Genomic DNA, 17,903 nt, shown 5'->3' with positions numbered 1-17,903 from the left:
AATCTAAAAAGCATACTCATCATCTACATCTTTTATACTAAGACTAGAACAAAGATTTGTTTCTTCTTGTTGGTTGACTTTTCAACCACATGTGCCTTTGCTAGCTTTTGATCTTTTTGGTAGCACTTTGAGGATGGATGATTCGTCTTTCCACAATACTCACAAGAATGTTTGGAGAAACAATCCTTAGTAAGATGATTTGTACGACCACAAATAGTACACTTCTTCTTTGCCGATGTCGTAGTAATAGCATATGCATAAGGATCTATCACATCCTTTGTAATCTTCTTGTCTTCTTCCTGCAAAGAATTTATGATACTTCCCAAAGAAGGGACTGGCTCCTTCTCTTTAAGTACCGTCACAATTTGTCTAAAGCTTGAAGGTAAGCTTTTAAGCAGGATAGCAATAGCATCTTCTTCAGGAACAGGAGACTTAACATAAACCAATTGTGTCATTAAGCTCTTCAATTTGTTAATCAAAGCTGCTAAATTTTCATTACTCTCCATGGTTAGATCAAAGAGTTACATCTTCAAACTGATCTTGGAATGCTTTGCCTTTGTACCAAAAGTACGTTCTAATAATTCCCAAGCTTCCATAGCTGACTCAACATCATCAATATAATGAATAAAATCATCTTCTAAAGCAATAATGATAATACCAAGTGCTTGCTTATCTTTTGCTTGAAGTGCAGCCGTTGTAGCTCTTGTAACTGCAGCAGAAATACCTGCTTCATCTTCAGTAAGTGGCTTGACCGTACTCCACAGATTTTTCTTCATGAGGTAGCCCTTCACCTTGATTTGCCAGGTATGAAACCCAGTTCCGTTGAATTTGTCGGGGAATTTCGAGCTCATGATGATGAAGTATGATGCTTGATGTTGAAAACTTGCTCATATAGATGATTTAAGCCCAAATAATAAAAATATCATTAATATAAATCAAGATAAGTATCACCATGTTGTTGGAGCAAAAACTGCAGAAAATAGGCGACTGGAAAACGTCTTTGTACAGCAGCTACGGTGCACCAAATATCACAAGATTTGATATGCTGAATCCTCACTTGATGTGCTTGAATCGCCTCAGAGGAATTTGGCCAATTCAAAGTGACGACGGCGAATGGTTCGAATTAGCAGAAAACGAACTGCTCTGATGGCGATGGGAAATTCGTGGAGCTGCGTTGAAATTCGCCTGTGAGATTCGTTGTAGAGCTTGCGTGGGACCAAGGCAAGAAGGCTATATCAAAATTTTAAGGTTTCATCACCTCAGGTGCAAGCACGGAAGCAATCTACAGCATGTGGTTCAAACAGAGAAAAATTGGCTATGGCAATTAAGAGATTGATTAAGATTTTTGCTAATCAGCTAAACCTAATTGGGTCAAGCTCTGATACCAAATATTGGATATGATAATTCAACTAAGAAGATTGATCAAAACATACTCAAGGTGGATCAAAGATTGTACAAAACATCATGAATATGAGAGACAAAAATCTGGTATATGCAGAAAATTGCTTTGAGATTAACACAAGAAGACACTAATTATGATTAGACATGAACCAAACTTACATAATCACTTGATCACGACTTGTACCTTATTTAGAGACTCCTCTACCCTATTTTTAGTTGCATGAGTTGCATGAACAACATGCACCAACCATTTGTAGGCTTTACACACCAACCACTGACCACTAGTCTAACAACCACATATTAAATTGGACTAAGGAGTTGGGATTACATTTATCCAACAGAACCACCACCCAAGCCACTCAACAAAAGGTTGACACTTACCTACTACTCAAGCCACTCAGCAGGAGTAGAGGCACCACAGCCCAAGCTACTCAGCAAGGGGAGAACTCATTGCCTCACTCCTAACCAGGGTGGATCTCTTTGGAGATTGCTACCCGTGTGGATCTCTCAAGCAACTTCCAGTCTCAAATCATCAAACCGCTAGGCTCCTTTGGCAATTGATAGAGCTTCTTGCAACCAAATTAGTGTTCATCTGAGCACCAAGTCTCCAGTCAGCACCAAAAATGAGGGGGCAGCCTGTAACTCATCAAATACAGGTTTCTAGCAGTAAAAGTGATAAAGCAGTGTGTTTAATTGATTTTTTGACGACAGAAACTGTTAAAACAGAAAAGTAGGGTCTCTGCACAGGCGATACGTGCTGTCCGTACATGTCCACACAGCTGATATAGGTGCAGGCACAGGTCGTACAGCAATGCTGGGGGCTGGACAGCAACTGAATGAGACGTCTAGCTCGTGGGGGAGTGATTGGAGAGGGTAGTAGGTGGGTAGGTGGTTCATGTAGGAGAGATTGGCCAAGTGGCTGGCCAACCCACCATAGGAGCCCACACTTGCTAATATAATTCTTGGGACCCCAAAATAGCCCAAAAGGGGGTGATTTGGATCAAAAGGAGTGTAGAGGGTGCTGAATTACCATAAATGCCCGGTGCTCACACTAAAGGTGTTCACACACATTAATAAGTACGTGTGAAAACTTCAAGTTATGAAATTTTTCCCAAGTCCCCAACAAGGTTTTTTTGAGCTGAGTTTTGGCTTAACTTTGGAGTCCTGCAAAATGACAACTGCTCATCAACAAGCAGGGAGCACTCCGACATGCCAAGAGGCGGGCATCCCCAGCACTATTTGACTTTAGCATGGCATCAGAAGTAGCACATGAATACAGGTCAAACCTTTAGCAACATCCACTACTCAAGCATGCAAACATGAGTGGTGCAAATGCATATAAACTTAGAGATCTCCTGTTCATAGCACTTGCATCTGGATGTCCAGTCTCGTTGGGCATCCTTCAGGAAAAGGGGTCAGTACCAAATGGTGACAGTACATGACCAAGATAATGTGTAACCAATACATTTAGGGTTTTAGTACTAGATGTATGAGTCATATTAAAATTATGAACTCTGCAGAGCACCTCAACCAAGGGTGCTCTAGAGGTCTAGGTTATTTTAGATGCGATGTCATCGGTACCGCCCCACCACTTTTCAGGATTAGGGTTTATATACTTTGATTCATTTTATCAATTCAGACTTTCATTTTTATTGCCTTAAACTTGAGTATTTCTTTCTTTATCTCCCTCTGTCGAATGACCTAGATCCTCTATTCAAATACGTGGCCTCAAGCTCATTATCAAGTCTAATGTGATCCTACGGATGCCAAAGACCATGATTGACCCACATTGTAGAGTGAAGACGTCTATCTTGAGTCAGGTAACAAGGCAATCAACAAGGGGACAACTTCAAGAAATCCTTAACACCAATGATCTTAACAGCTTGTTACCCATGTGAGGCTGCCAGCTGGACCCTCATGACTCATAACCCTTTTTGAAGTTTTTAGACTTAAGTAGACTTACATGCTTCTTGTTGACTTCATTCTGCTTTTGCACTTCAACTGATCTTTGTTTGGCTTTTCTTTTCCTATGTAGATGCCAATTGGTCACTTTCTGGTAGGAGTATTTATTGCTCCGTTGGCATTGGGACTACTTTTCACACCGTTGTATTTACTAGATGTTGATGGGCTCAATGGAGTGGTGCCAGAGGATGCAACAACAAGCCCGTTGGTGTCAGCCAGGCAACGCTGTCTAGCTTTTCTGAATATCTTCTTGTATGCGTAAGTGCAGTTAAACATGTTTTCTTGTGCGTGCTCTCGTGTACGAATGTGCATGTGTGGCAGCTTGTTTTTTTATAAAAAGTTTGTTGATAGTAATCTCCCCTATTTCCAAAATTTGTTGAGATTGCTCATTGAGTCAACCAGGTGTGGTTTAATGCAGGCTCTCTCTTTCGACAACTTTTGGAGGAGCACCTGTTGCTGCTCGCTCGCCTTTTTGCCTCGTTGTGGCAAACATGAACACATTGATGGCACAGTTTTTGTTTGTTTTCCTTAGTGGTGCAGGTAAACCTGTTATTAAGTTTCGAACATCATGTAGAGCTTGCTAAGAGTTTTAAACTAAGTACTTAAGATACTGCAGTGGAGAAACACATTAATGAGGTATTTGTGTATTGTTGCTGCTGGAGTTGTTGAAGCGATAGAAGAGGTAGAGTCATGCTTTTGAGGATTCAGCGGTTGATAAATGTTTTGCATGTAAAGACTCGATACATTGGGGGAAAACCCTAGTAAAGGGCTAGGGCATTAGATAAGCAAGCCCATAGAGAGTTGAAGTTGGGTTTACAAGCTCAAGAGTTGCAAGTGGCTCTATAACTACAGAGGACCCAAGACTATGGTGAAGATGGGCTTGGATATGGAGGATCAAGAAACACATGTCGCAATTTGACTTTTGGAAGCACACGTCTTTGGAGTGGACAATGGAAGCAACAGGAGAAGAAGACCTGAAGCAAAGCGTGCTACTGTAGATGTATTGCTGAAGTGATAAAAAGTACAAAAGATACACCTAATATGATGAACCCCTAACTGGGTGTCATACATGTACTAGGTGTCCCAATCGGAAGTAGTACTAACTGTACCATAGGTCCTCACTGATAATATCTAGGCCTACAAGGCACATACCAAGGAATGAGTGACACCTATGGATAGCCCATAGAGTGGCCTACAAACCCCCCTCGACGGTATGGGCTGAAGTATCCTGGAAACGTCTCAAGATACCTGAAGACTAAAGGTTAGGGTTGCACAAATTCGTCCAATATGGATATAGCAACCTATGATTGTACAGAGTAGCAGATCACGTAACAAATGGTACCAAGTGTAAAGCTTGTCGAAAAGCCTCAAACTTTGGTCGCAGGAGAGCCTTCGTGAAGAGATCTGCCAAGTTGTCTTCAGTGGGAATGTAAGACAACTGAATGTCACCATCTGACCATCGATCTCTGACATAGTGGTAATGAACCTCAATGTGTTTCGTGCGAGCATGAAACACAGGATTTCGTGCAATAGCCAAAGCACTCTGACTGTCAGTATGAATGACTGTAGGAGTAGTCTGACCAACTAGAAGATCTGCAAGTAGTTTCCGTAGCCAAACACACTCTACTGTAGTTGTGAAAGCTGCCCTGTACTTAGCCTCACAACTAGATGTGGCAACTGTCACTTGCTTCTTGCTGAACCAAGAGATGCATGAAGAGCCAAGCATGAAACAATTGCCACTATGGGATCGGCGTGTATAATAGCAACCAGCCCAATCACTATCAGTGAACCCATGCATGATAAGTGAAGAATCAGCCTTGTAAAAAAGGCCCAAGTGTTGTGTGCCTTTGATATATCTGAAGACATGTTTCACTGCATGCCAATGGTGATGAGTGGGATTGTGCATAAACCTGCTCAACTGGGAGACCACGTACTGCAAGTCCGGCCGAGTATGACACAAGTAAAGTAAACAACCAACTGCCTGCTGATAAGAGGTAGCATCACAAGGTCTACTGGTATCTTCAGCAGAGAAACAAAAACCAGTCTCTAATGGGGTGGAGACGGGTTTGCAGTCCTCAAACTGAAATCTCTGTAAGAGCTGTCCAATGTACTTGAATTGTGACATAATAATCCCCCCCTCAGTCCGAGCAAATTGTATGCCCAAATAATACTGCAACTGGCCAAGATCAGTAAGAGCAAATGATTGCTGTAATTCCGGTTTAAAATCTGCAATTTTCTTGGGATGTGGCCCAGTGAGAATCATGTCATCCACATAGAGGATCAAAATCAGCAAATCTGTCCCCCTCTTGCGGATATATAAAGTCACCTCTGTGGGACTATTCTGAAAACCAAGGCTGAGCAAATGAGTGTGAATCCTGTCATACCAAGCCCGAGGTGCCTGCTTCAATCCATACAAGGCTTTCTTAAGCCGGCATACCTTTTTTTCAGAACCTACAACCTCAAAGCCAGGAGGTTGTGCAACATAGACTTCCTCTGCCAATAGACCATTGAGAAATGCTATCTTGATATCCAACTGATGCACTTCCCAATTATTGTGGGCAGCCACGGCAATAACACATCTAATGGTGGTGATACGTGAAGTGGGAGCAAAGGTTTCTTCATAATCAATGCCCTCTTTCTGAGCATAGCCTTTGGCCACAAGACGGGCTTTGTACCTGTCAACTGAACCATCAGCTTTCCTCTTCACTTTGTAAACCCACTTAGTCCCCACGGCATGTTTACCTGCAGGCAAGTCACATAACTCCCATGTTTGATTGGCATGAATGGAGTTCAATTCATCTTGCATGGCTTGCATCCACAACTTATTTGAAAAGGCATCTCTGTGACAAACAGGCTCCTCATCACATGCTGCAGCAATCAAAGCATGAGCAACCGAGTTTGCCAAATCTCTTTTGGCTGCAGCTCTCGTACGGGTTGGCAAAGGAGCATCTAATTTGTTGTCCTTCAAAGTGTCAAAGAACCAACGAGGAGCTCTTTTAGGCTGTCTTATGTCAGCCAATTCCTGCTCTATTGGCTCTTCCACAACATCCTCAAGAGCATGTGGCATCTGTGTCACAACAGGTGGCTGTCCGGACTGCGTGATAGGCTGTAAATGAGCAGTATGTGGAGGAGTGTATCCCCATCATCGGACGCATCGGAACCAAGCAATGGCACAAGACTGTCAAAAATGTCCGAGACACCAAGTGTGGACAGCATTTTGCAATCCCGCAAAGGCATAGAGGATGTCTCATCAAAGATAACATCTCTACTGACAACCACCCTACGTGACGAGGGCTCATAAAGTCTATAACCTTTGCTCTCTGCACTGTATCCCAAAAATATGCATTTGATAGCCTTATCATCCAACTTTGTCCATCTCTGTGAAGGCACATGTGCGTAGGCCAAACACCCGAAAGTACGCATTATGGGAAATGGATGGCTTGAGACCTTTCCAAGCCTCATAGGGTGTGACTGTTCTCAATGCTTACACCTAGCCATCTCCATAATGGTCCTGTTTTTCCGCTCAGCTACTCCATTCTGTTGAGGAGTGTAAGGCACTGTGCACTCATGATGAATACCACGGGCTGCCAAGTAATCATTGAATTCTTTAGACATGTATTCCCCCCCTCTATCAGATTTCATATTGACAATCTTCAAGCTTGCATCATTTTCAGCCAAGGCAATGAAGTGCTTGAAGCATGTGAACACCTCCGACTTGGACTTCAATGCAAATATCCAAGTGTACCTGGTAAAGTCATCAATGAAGGTGACAAAGTAGTAGAAGCCACCAATAGATGTGGTCTTCATGGGACCACACACATCACTGTGAACAAGAAATAACTTGCGAGATGTCCCAACTCTGCCATCTTTGGGGAGAGCAAAGCGGTGCATCTTGCCAAGTAGGCAAGCTTCACAGATATGTTTCTTAGTAGGCATGTGCATCTGTGGCATATCTTCAACCATTTGTGGCAACCGTACCAAGGCATTAAGATTGAGGTGACCAAACCTCTCATGCCATAAATATGTGTCAGGGAGTACATCTGCATCCACTCATGGGCTGAACTGTCACTGCATCTATCATATGCATCAGGCGATACAAGCCCCCCTGAAGAGTACCAGTCAAAACAATGGCATCGGCATGACTCAAGTCATAGACTGCACACCTATGCCCATCAAAAACAATCTTATGTCCACAAGTAGCAAAAGCTGAAATGGAAATAAGATTTTTGCGTATGCCTGGCACATATAAAACATTCTCCAGAGTGACAACATTGCCTGCAACTGAAGTGACTGCAACCTGCCCAACACCCTTAACCATATAGGATGCATTGTTGGCACACGTCACAGAACCCCCCTTTGGGGCATCAGCAAGGGAAGTGAACAATGTCCTGCAGGAAGTGATGTGCTTAGAAGCACCACTATCAGAGAACCACGTGGAAGCTGAAACTGACATGCAAGCATCACCTGCATCATGTACAGAAGGATCATAATGGCATTGGACTATGAAACTCCAAGACTGTTCCGTGGCAAAATGAGCATGCTCATTAGGAGTGGCATCATTGCCAGAGGCAGTGGAGACCGCAAGTCCCTTTTCTTTCTTCTTCTTTTCAGAAGCAATCCTTTTCCTGCATTCAGCTATATCATGGCCTGCAACCCTGCAGTAATTACACCTCTTCTTCTTCTTTTGATCACCTTGGGATGATGAAGAAGAAGACTGATTTGCTGTATTTTTAGCGCAGATTTCTGAAATTTTCCCTTATTCCTATCATTGGCTGCAAATGCTTGATCAGAACGCATACTGGCATTTCTGTCAGAGCGACTCTGCTCCTCCTGCAATAAAAGTGCAACCAACTGATCAAAGGAATAGTAGTTGGCATTGCCCATGGCAACCAACCTCAAGGTAGTAGCAAAACCTTGGTAAGAGTCAGGCAATCCATCCAATGTGCCGGATACAAGCTGAGAATCAGGAATATCCTCATCAATGTTGGCCAATTGCTCTTTCAAATCTTTGATAGCTGTCAAATAGGCATCCATGCTATTACCCTCATTCATATGTTGATCCTTTAACTGCTTGCGGAGATAGGCAACACGGGCCTCGTTGCGTACCTGATACAAAGAGGCAAGCTTATCCCAAGACTCCCTAGCAGTAACGCATGATCTGATATGAGGTACAATACTCTTCTTAACAGAAAGAGCAATCAAATTATCAATGCCTGTGCCTTAGCATCACGGCCATCCCACTGAATCATCTCCTGAGTAGGAGGTACAAAGGCAGCACGGGAAGAACCACTGGATGTGACATCACTAGTGGAAGATGTAGCTTGCCTGACAGGCCTAGGCTCATTGCCATTCACAATATTCCACATGGCCACCAAGACATGCTTCATCATAAATGACCACATAGGATAATTCACCCCATCAAGCTTGTCGTCAGCACCGAAAGCCCCAAAAAGATCATCCTTGCCACTGGCCATTATGCAGACAAAATGACTGCAAATGTGCAACTGTCACAAAGTATAGACCTGCAATAAAAAATCCCAACGCAGCACGGGACCTTCTCAAGGCAGCACCGGGCCTTATCCAATGCCAAAGAAGCTGCAAATGAAAGGAAAAAAATTTGCAGAAATGAAATACCTCAATAAAAGAGCTTCCCGAACTGTTGAAAATGCTCGAGGGAGCTTCTAACAGCAAGAGGAAGTGAAGGACAACAAATGCCCTCAAAAGCCCTTTGATTTGCCAACTTCCAAATGCTCCAAAGCAGCAGTAAAACTTTCCGGAAATGTGTCCTCAAACTGGTCGCCCTGCTAAGAAATCAAGAAGCGACTGATTTTGAGGTATCCTTGCAGCCGTTTGAGGTGCCACGTGGCTGGATCTGACTGGAGGCAAGCTGAAAGTGCCACGAAATGACACAAATCTGCTTCGAAATGGCTGGAAACGGTCGCGACAGCAGGACGCCTCCTGCAGATGACTTTAGACAGGTCACGGGAGCTGGGCGCCTGGATCTGAGTCTGGTTGAGGTCGTAGGAGCTGGGCGCCTGGATCTGCAGTACAAAAAGTGGCGACAGATGGCCACGGGTGCTGTAGAAGACTTCGAAAATGCTGTAGCAGGGCCTAGAAGCAGGTGCCTCAACGCTGGAAGCAGCAATAAGGCAAGTTATGGCGACAAAAAGGCTCTGGAAGCCTTGGACAGCAGCTGAAGAGCCTCGAACAGGCTGAAAATGTGACAACCAGCAGGGCAGCAGACTCCCAATGAGCAATGGAGGATCGGGGGAGGCTAAGGAGAGCTAGAACACAAGTGTAAGGCTGGCTCTGATACCACTGTTGGGTGGAGTGGACAATGGAAGCAACAGGAGAAGAAGACCTGAAGCAAAGCGTGCTACTGTAGATGTATTGCTGAAGTGATAAAAAGTACAAAAGATACACCTAATATGATGAACCCCTAACTGGGTGTCATACATGTACTAGGTGTCCCAATCGGAACTAGTACTAACTGTACCATAGGTCCTAACTGATAATATCTAGGCCTACAAGGCACATACCAAGGAATGAGTGACACCTATGGATAGCCCATAGAGTGGCCTACAGGGAACTGCTCCCCATGTGATGATACGAGGTGTGGATCTCTCAGTCGTGTAGATAGAGACGGAGAATCCTCTGCCATACCAGACTCCAGTTGCACTTTGGGGCAGTCCCAAAGGCAGTGGTGCTTTGCCTCATAGTAGTTATGCAGTCGGTTTATATTTCACCTTGTCCTCCAGTTCCATAAACCAACCATCACTCAAACGAGGCAGTGACCTTCTCTTAGCCATTTCCCCTTTACAGTCTCCTAGTGACTGCCTAAGTTCGTCAACCGATTTATTTTCCTGTTGGCAACATAGTGTCCTTTCCTCTTCTCTTTGCATTATCCTTGCTAGGTTCTACCAAAGATACCCCCCCCCCTGGAGGCTGGTTTGCTGCTGCCACACTGCAACATTTTGTCATTGTGCAGGCTGGAGTCTCATATTACTTCACCCTTGGCTTCCGACCAGAATGCAATGCTTTCATGGGGCTAAAAAAACAACACATTTTATAGTAACCAGGTTTTCCGTGTCATAATAAGTACATTTGTTCATGTATCTTGCAGTTTTTGCTCGCATGTCTCAACCATCCTATCCTATACGCTGCGCCAAGAAAGCCATTATCAAGACTGATGACCTCTCACCTGTTTTGGGGCTTGAACAGCAGGAAAAGTACAAGTAAGATGCCATTTACTTGCTTAGACCTTTTGTGTTTTAGTAGCGTACTAGGTTCGTGAGAAGCAATGGGTGTCTTTTAACAGAGTTATGTTCAGAGAAATCTCTTACTGTCATGCAGTGGTTTTGTATTTTAGTAGTGTATTATGTTCATGAGAAGCAAGGGGTGTCGTTAACAGGGTTACAATCATAAAAATTGTCTGCTACTTTCATGCAGAGTTTTTGCAGTGCGACTGGTGCTTACTGGCCCATCTCCTTGTGAGCTGATTGATGCCAAAATATGCTTGACTTTTAGAATATTTGTGACCCTTCCTTCAGGGTCTGTCTTCTGCTCAACACAGGACTTGGAGGTTGTGCGGCCAGAGGTATTTGTCCCCATTCAGAACATATCAACAATAGTTCATCAAGAGCTGAAGTATTGCAATGGTAAAGAAGCATCTGGTAACAAATGCCACTGCTTGATTAGGTGTCATATTTGAGGTATGGGCTGATGGTACGGCACATAATAGATAAAAAGAGTCCAGTGTATGGTCACACCATGGAGTCTCTTCGTCAAGGGGATGCTTCGTTTTCACTTACGGTGATGGGTATGGAGAGGACCTCAATGCAACCTGTATTTCATCTGGAGGTACAAGCATAAGATTTCCTGTTGGCATATTATGTTTCTTTGTCCAAAACTTTTGTTTGGCTGATCATTGTGGCTTTTGCCACTTAAAATGATGACTGATTTGAATGATGGGGTGTCCCATGTGATTATGGATGTGGCTTTGGCTACCATCTGTAGTGACTTTCCCAGATTCCATATTACACCACCCCTCACTCAACCCTCATGGCATAGCATGTGCATGGGCACAGCATAGACAGGGCATGGGCTTGGCATAGCATGGCATGGCAAAGCACTTAAAGGAAGGGAGTGCTAGAGCATCATTGTATTTCTGTTTCTGTAGGACGACCCCTCTCGAAATTTTACGACTTGTGCTCCTTGATGGGAGAGCGGACAGCCTTGCTTAAACTCAAAAGTGCTACATACTTTTCCCAAGAGACCGCCAGGTGCATTACTACCTCATATAGTGACATCACAGCCCAAATCACATTATATGGTAATTGGAGCACTTGCAAGCGTCCAATGAGCCAGGATGGAGGGACCGAATCAAAAGCTTTGCGAAAATCCACAAAGCAACCATACACATGCTTCCATCGTGATTGTGCTTCCCCTATGAGAGCCTGTAGAGTGAATATATGGTCCAATATGGAGAAGTTTCTCTTGGAACCGTCCTGACCAAGTGTCCAGTGACCCAGATACTCTGCCACAAAGCTGATTATGTCCTCAAGCATTGCCACAGCCATAGAACTTGGCCATACTACAACCGATCATAATAGTCTTGTAGTTCGGTGGGGTCCCCCGCTTTGTGAATGGGAACAATGGTGTTGGACCTTGGTGATCTAGGAAGAGGGGAAGCTGGCTAAAAACATGGTGTCCATGTTCAAAGTGCTCTATGTCAGAATATGCAGCGGAGATGAAGACAAGATCTGAAAACACCTAGAGCAAGTGCATAGCAGAAAAACGCAGAAATGAGAGAGAGAGAGAGAGAGAGAAGCGTATAACTCAGCTATATACACAAGAGAAATCCCGGAATACAAGATGAAAAGTGTGGGGGGGCAAGGGGCCATTTTATATGGCCCTAGGCAACCAGTCTGCCTGCTGAAAAACAGCCGACAGCAAGCATAAATGCCCACGATCAGCTCTGCCCTCCAGTCGGCCAGCATCTCCTAGTCGGCCAGCAGCAGACCATGTCGGCCAACACATAGGGGAAAGTCGGGGGCAGCAGAGCAGTCGTACAACCCTCCACACCAAGGAAAAAATAGGAAGAGTGGGGAAAAATGAGAAAACACGGTGCTCCTGCATCGTCGACGACTTTGCACCCACATCTGAACTTCGAAGGAGATTCTCTTCATGGGTGACACCTTGTTGTAGAGAGAAGCCAAATGTTTCCAAATACCTCTGGCCAGCGTCATATGCTTTATGTGGTTGATCACCTGTGGTGTGCAATTGAGGAAGATGAAAGAACGGACTCTGGCATTGACACAATCCCATAACTGTCCCTGTGCCTCCCGTTCCTTCCGAATAGAGGGTAACTCCCCTTCTTCTAACTTCGGCCGTGGAACCCCAACAACAATGAAATCAGCAAGGTCATAAGACTCCAAAACAGATTCCATCATTACCTTCCATATGCCGTAGTTATTCCCGTCCAACTGACGGTCCACCGGGAACGTGGGGAGTGTCGGGATCTTCACGTGCTTCTCAGCCATCTCAAGTAAATTTGCCATTGCGGGGGTGTAACTAAAAAGGGAGGGTGGGTGGGAAAAAATGAAGAACTAAACCTGCAAGTGGCTGTCCAGCAACAAGGCCCGCCTGTCGCTTACTTCTCCTCTTCCCTTACGGCCCAAAACAGTCCTCCAATCAGCAATACAAACAGCCCCCCTCTTGCTCACACAGTTCCCAAGATCTTCCAAGAGCCTGGAGCTCTGACACCATGTCAGAATATGCAGCGGAGATGAAGACAAGATCTGAAAACACCTAGAGCAAGTGCACAGCAGAAAAACGCAGAAATGAGAGAGAGAGAGAGAGAGAGAGAGAGAGAGAGAGAGAGAGAGAAAACTCTACTATATACACACAAGAAATCCCGGAATACAAGATGAAAAGTGTGGGGAGCAAGGGGCCATTTTATATGGCCCTAGGCTGGCCTGCTAAAAAACAGCCGATAGCAAGCATAAATGCCCATGACCAGCTCTGCCCTCCAGTCGGCTAGTCGGCCAGCAGCAAACCATGTCGGTCAGCACATAGGGGAAAGTCGGGGGTAGCAGAGCAGTCCTACAGCCCTCCACACCAAGGAAAAAATAGGGAAAAATATGGAGAGTGGGGAAAAATGAGAAAACACGGTGCTCGTGCATCGTCGACGACTTTGCAGGATCCATCACCCGCATTTGAACTTCCAAGGAGATTCTCTTCATGGGTGTGTCGGTGACACCGTGTTGTAGAGAGAAGCCAAATGTTGCCAAATACCTCTGATCAACGTCATATGCTTTATGTGGTTGATCACCTATGGTGTGCAATTGAGGAAGATCAAAGAACGGACTCTGGCATTGACACGATCCCATAACTGTGCCTGTGCCTCCCGTTCCTTCCGAATAGAGGATAACTCCCCTTCCTCTAACTTCGGCCGTGGAACCCCAACAACAATGAAATCAGCAAGGTCATAAGACTCCAAAACAGATTCCATCCCGTCCAACTGACGGTCCATCGGGAACGTGGGGAGTGTCGGGATCTTCACATGCTTCTCATCCATCTCAAGTAAATCTGCCATTGCAGGGGTGTAATTGAAAAGGGAGCGTAGATGGGAAAAAATGAAGAACTAAACCTGCAAGTGGCTGTCCAGCAACAAGGCCCGCCTGTTGCTTGCTTCTCCTATTCCCGTATGGCCCAAAACAGTCCTCCAATCAGCAATACAAACAGCCCCCCTCTTGCCTACACAGTTCCCAAGATCTTCCAAGAGCCTAGAGCTCTGATACCATGTCAGAATATGCAACGGAGATGAAGACAAGATCTGAAAACACCCAGAGCAAGTGCACAACAGAAAAATGCAGAAATGAGAGAGAGAGAGAAGCATTTAACTCTGCTATATACACAAGAGAAATCCTGGAATATAAGATGAAAAGTGTGGGGGGGCAAGGGGCCATTTTATATGGCCCTAGGCAACCAGTCGGCCTGCTGAAAAACAGCCGAGAGCAAGCATAAATGCCCACGACCAGTCGGCCATTTTATATGGCCCTAGGCAACCAGTCGGCCTGCTGAAAAACAGCCGAGAGCAAGCATAAATGCCCACGACCAGCTCTGCCCTCCAGTCAGCCAGCATCTCCTAGTCGGCCAGCACATAGGGGAAAGTCGGGGGCAGCAGAGCAGTCGTACAGCCCTCCACACCAAGGAAAAAATAGGGAAAAATATGGAGTGGGGAAAAATGAGAAAACACCTAAATCGGGTGGGCACACCCACAACAGAGGCCCTGGTGTAAATATACAGACAGGAGGTGACTGCTAACACTCTACGTGTAAATCCTCACGATCTCTTGCCCTCCCATCATGCAGCTTCTTTAGGGCCCTCCTGACATTGGTACTGTTGAAAAGATCGGATGATGTGGGCCTGAGGATGTGTGCCATTTGCGGTATAGGCTGATCCGGCACATGATATAGCTGCCTTGCATATGCCTCCCATATGACAAGGTTTGTTATGGGGGAGGGGTGTCGTGGCCCATTGTTACCCTTTCAAGAACTCTCTCATTCATGCAAGTATTGAAACGGACAACTGTCATGGGATTCCTGCCTTGCTTTCGAGCCCAGGATCTCCATGACCTTCAAGCTCCGCGAGTGATTGCTAGCTCCAAGCTTCCGATCCTCCTCCATGCTCTCAACAAGAGGTTTGCTGCACCCCCTTGCAAGGACTCACATCTCTCACTCTCTACACATTCTCACACCAAGCATAGATATTAGAAAGGTGCATGTGCTAGGAGCAAACAAGCATCTCCTGTCAACTCTCTCTCTCTCTCAGCACATAGAGGAGCTTTTCTCATAATCTTCACAACTTTTTTGGTGTCTTTTCATGACACTTATTGCTACTCTCGTGTGTAGTAGAGAGTGCTTCTGTTAATCCCAAAATGGGGTTGACATCCCCCCCATCTTATGTGTTTCCTAGGACCAAATGTTGCTCAAGTAAATCCCCTTGAACTCAGCCAACATTGCTGTGAACTCAGCCAGGTGTAGATGTGCTGCAGATCTTGATTAGTTCTATTGCTTTTGAGTCTCGCTCTTTTGTAGAACTCCACGTGTCTAGGGGTCCATTCCTATAATCTTTTCCAATCAGCCAGCTCACTCTGTGTTTTTCTGAAGGGAAGCACCTCAAGACATGAGCTATAAGATGAATAAATGAGGGTCCAAACCCCCTTTTTAGAGGAAAAACATGCTTAGGTTGGACTCCGGTCGCCAGCCTTTTTCAGCCTGAAAAATAATGTCACAAAACATTCCAAATGCTTCAATATTTTATTGTAAATGTGTCCCATGTATGGTTGCCTTGCCCGTGCCCTATTGGGCAGGGTGTACGACAGTGGAAGATGGCCGTAACACAGGCCTGGGTGAGGAGAAACTGGCAGTACAAGCATATGCGACAAGTGCCCTTGCTGAATCGATGGAGGATGGAGAGGGAGAAAGGGCTGGTTGGCTTCTTGCTAGCCCCTCCAATCTTTGCATGGTCATCCTTGTGAAATGGTAGGTGGCTCCACAGATATGGGCTGCCCATCCACTTTGGAGGGTGGCCCATTTAATGGTTTCCAAACCTGCTTTTTAAAGGGGGCGCTCAGATTATGTGCATCCATACTCTCTTATTAAAAGAGGCTCCCAATCCGCCCTCGTTTTACTGTAGTGTGTACTTGCCATGTACACATAAGCCATTAAACCACAATATTAATGAAATAGTCCTTGTGTTATACTTATCACTGCAGGCAAGGTCCAGCAAGTTATTTTCAGGCAAACATGCTCAAGGCTAATGCATCAATGACTAAACAATCTCTCATCTTCCAAGTTGTATTCCATTAATCTTAACTTGGGCACATGTAAAAACCCCAGTCCACGGGTATCTACCCCAGCATGGGAGTCCAGCCAATCCATTGGTGGGAACCCTGGTGTGGACAACCATCAAATCTCTATGAGTATCTCCCATAGTGATGGTCAAAACTCTATAAGCATCTCTCGTAGCCATGGATCTCAGGGATTATGTTTAAACTGGTGACATGAGGGCCTTTCCATCTTGCAAGAGTGCCTCCCTTTCGAGATTCTCGGACTTTGGCTAATTTTGCACCCCTTCTTAACTGTAGGATTATGCTTCAGATCTTGACAAGTGGCTCATTGAGAGGATTTTTGCTGCCTCGTGTGGAAAAGTTAATGATCGAGAGGCTTTAATTTATCTGGTGCTATTGTTACATTTTTAATATACCTGAGCGCAGTGATAAAGGAGATTCAACAGATGTAATGCTGGATGGTCTTACAAGGTCATAAGATGTTTGATAGTTTAATATTATTGCTGTGGGGTGGAGAGATCTGGACTGTAGAATTGGCCTGCAAGAAAGTAACGGAGTCCACATCTCCTGCACCAATTTGTCACCATCATCATTAGCCTTTTAGCCTTCTGTGCATGCTTACCGCCTGTCAATGTCTGCAAAGGATGGTGAGGTGTGTGTCGCTGAGTCCGCAAGACTATGATGCCTGGGAATGGGAGTTGGTCTGCCATCCCATTTTGGGGAATATGTTTTGGCAACACGTTTCCCAAAACGGAATGGCATGGCGCATGCCATTCCTTAATACTTGTGTGAGTATTAATCATATGGTTGTTGGGAAAGCACAATTCTGTATGAGTTTACATAGCTTATGGGATTTTATCCAACAGGACTACTTTGTTTGCGATGATGATGTGATTTGGGAGGGTGACTACGAGGATTTTATCCACACAAATGACCAAGGTCAACGTGTGCTGGATCATTCTCGGATTGACCTTCTAAAGCCAATGAAGGTACATGCTAACTTCTTTCTTGATTAGTTGATTGTGTTGTTGGAAAGGTCTGAAGTGCTTGGCCATGCAGGCTGCTGCAAGAGTATCTCAAGCTGTTGCGAGAATGAAGAATCTGTCTCACCAGAAACAGAAGGGAGAGGTAGAAGAGGGTGTGGAGGCTGATCCAAGCAAAGAAGTGAGGCAAGGACCTCACCCTTTGTGGCCAGGGAATTGGCTAAGTATGCAGAAGCGCAAGTTATTGAAATCAAAGTCTACCTCTTTCACACGAGCCTGGTGAAAAGGCTTTTGCTGTAGGCATATCATTGCATGGTTTTTTGTATTATAAGACTCATCCTGGTTGCGCCTTTGCCTCTTAGTGTCTCAATTCTTTTGTAGAGTTGTGTAATTATTTGAAGCTTAAGGGAGTTTTGGTTCAAACTCGCCGATTGTTTCAAGACATGCAATCTGTACTTCCCTCTATGCTATGTGGGTTCATGTATGCGGTGGTGTAGATGGGTTTATATGATCACATATCGAGCCCTTAAATTTCTGCAAGTGATCCATTCATTTTGCTATGTGAAGTATGGCCATTGTTGCATTGCTTTGAAATTTTGCCAGTGTCCCAATGGAGTTCTTGTTTCTGAAAAAAAAAAGCCTTTATAACCAATCATGTGTGTCAGACCTTTTGCTAAATGGGGAATGGATTTTGTAAAGCT

General features: G+C 44.8%; 1 protein-coding gene across 2 annotated transcripts in view; it reads left to right on the top strand.

Moving 5' to 3' along the window:
* LOC147626870 (uncharacterized) overlaps nucleotides 1–17,667 on the top strand; it is a 28,723-nt gene extending 11,056 nt beyond the window's left edge. The window contains exons 3-9 of one of the 2 annotated variants that reach the window (XM_086815391.1): nucleotides 3,437–3,621; nucleotides 3,782–3,903; nucleotides 10,487–10,598; nucleotides 10,813–10,960; nucleotides 11,062–11,223; nucleotides 17,086–17,208; nucleotides 17,279–17,667. In XM_086815391.1, the coding sequence (XP_086671517.1) occupies nucleotides 3,437–3,621; nucleotides 3,782–3,903; nucleotides 10,487–10,598; nucleotides 10,813–10,960; nucleotides 11,062–11,223; nucleotides 17,086–17,208; nucleotides 17,279–17,485 (1,059 nt within the window). In that variant the 3' untranslated portion in view covers nucleotides 17,486–17,667. The remainder of the gene's footprint in view (nucleotides 1–3,436; nucleotides 3,622–3,781; nucleotides 3,904–10,486; nucleotides 10,599–10,812; nucleotides 10,961–11,061; nucleotides 11,224–17,085; nucleotides 17,209–17,278) is intronic. The other variant, XM_086815392.1, reaches the window with a different exon arrangement.
* Nucleotides 17,668–17,903: the final 236 nt, after the last annotated feature.

The sequence above is a fragment of the Cibotium barometz genome, chromosome 21, assembly GCF_041138505.1.
Source record: "Cibotium barometz isolate CiBa-2024 chromosome 21, ASM4113850v1, whole genome shotgun sequence".
Classification (NCBI taxonomy): domain Eukaryota; kingdom Viridiplantae; phylum Streptophyta; class Polypodiopsida; order Cyatheales; family Cibotiaceae; genus Cibotium; species Cibotium barometz.
This window is presented reverse-complemented; position numbering and strand designations above follow the sequence as displayed.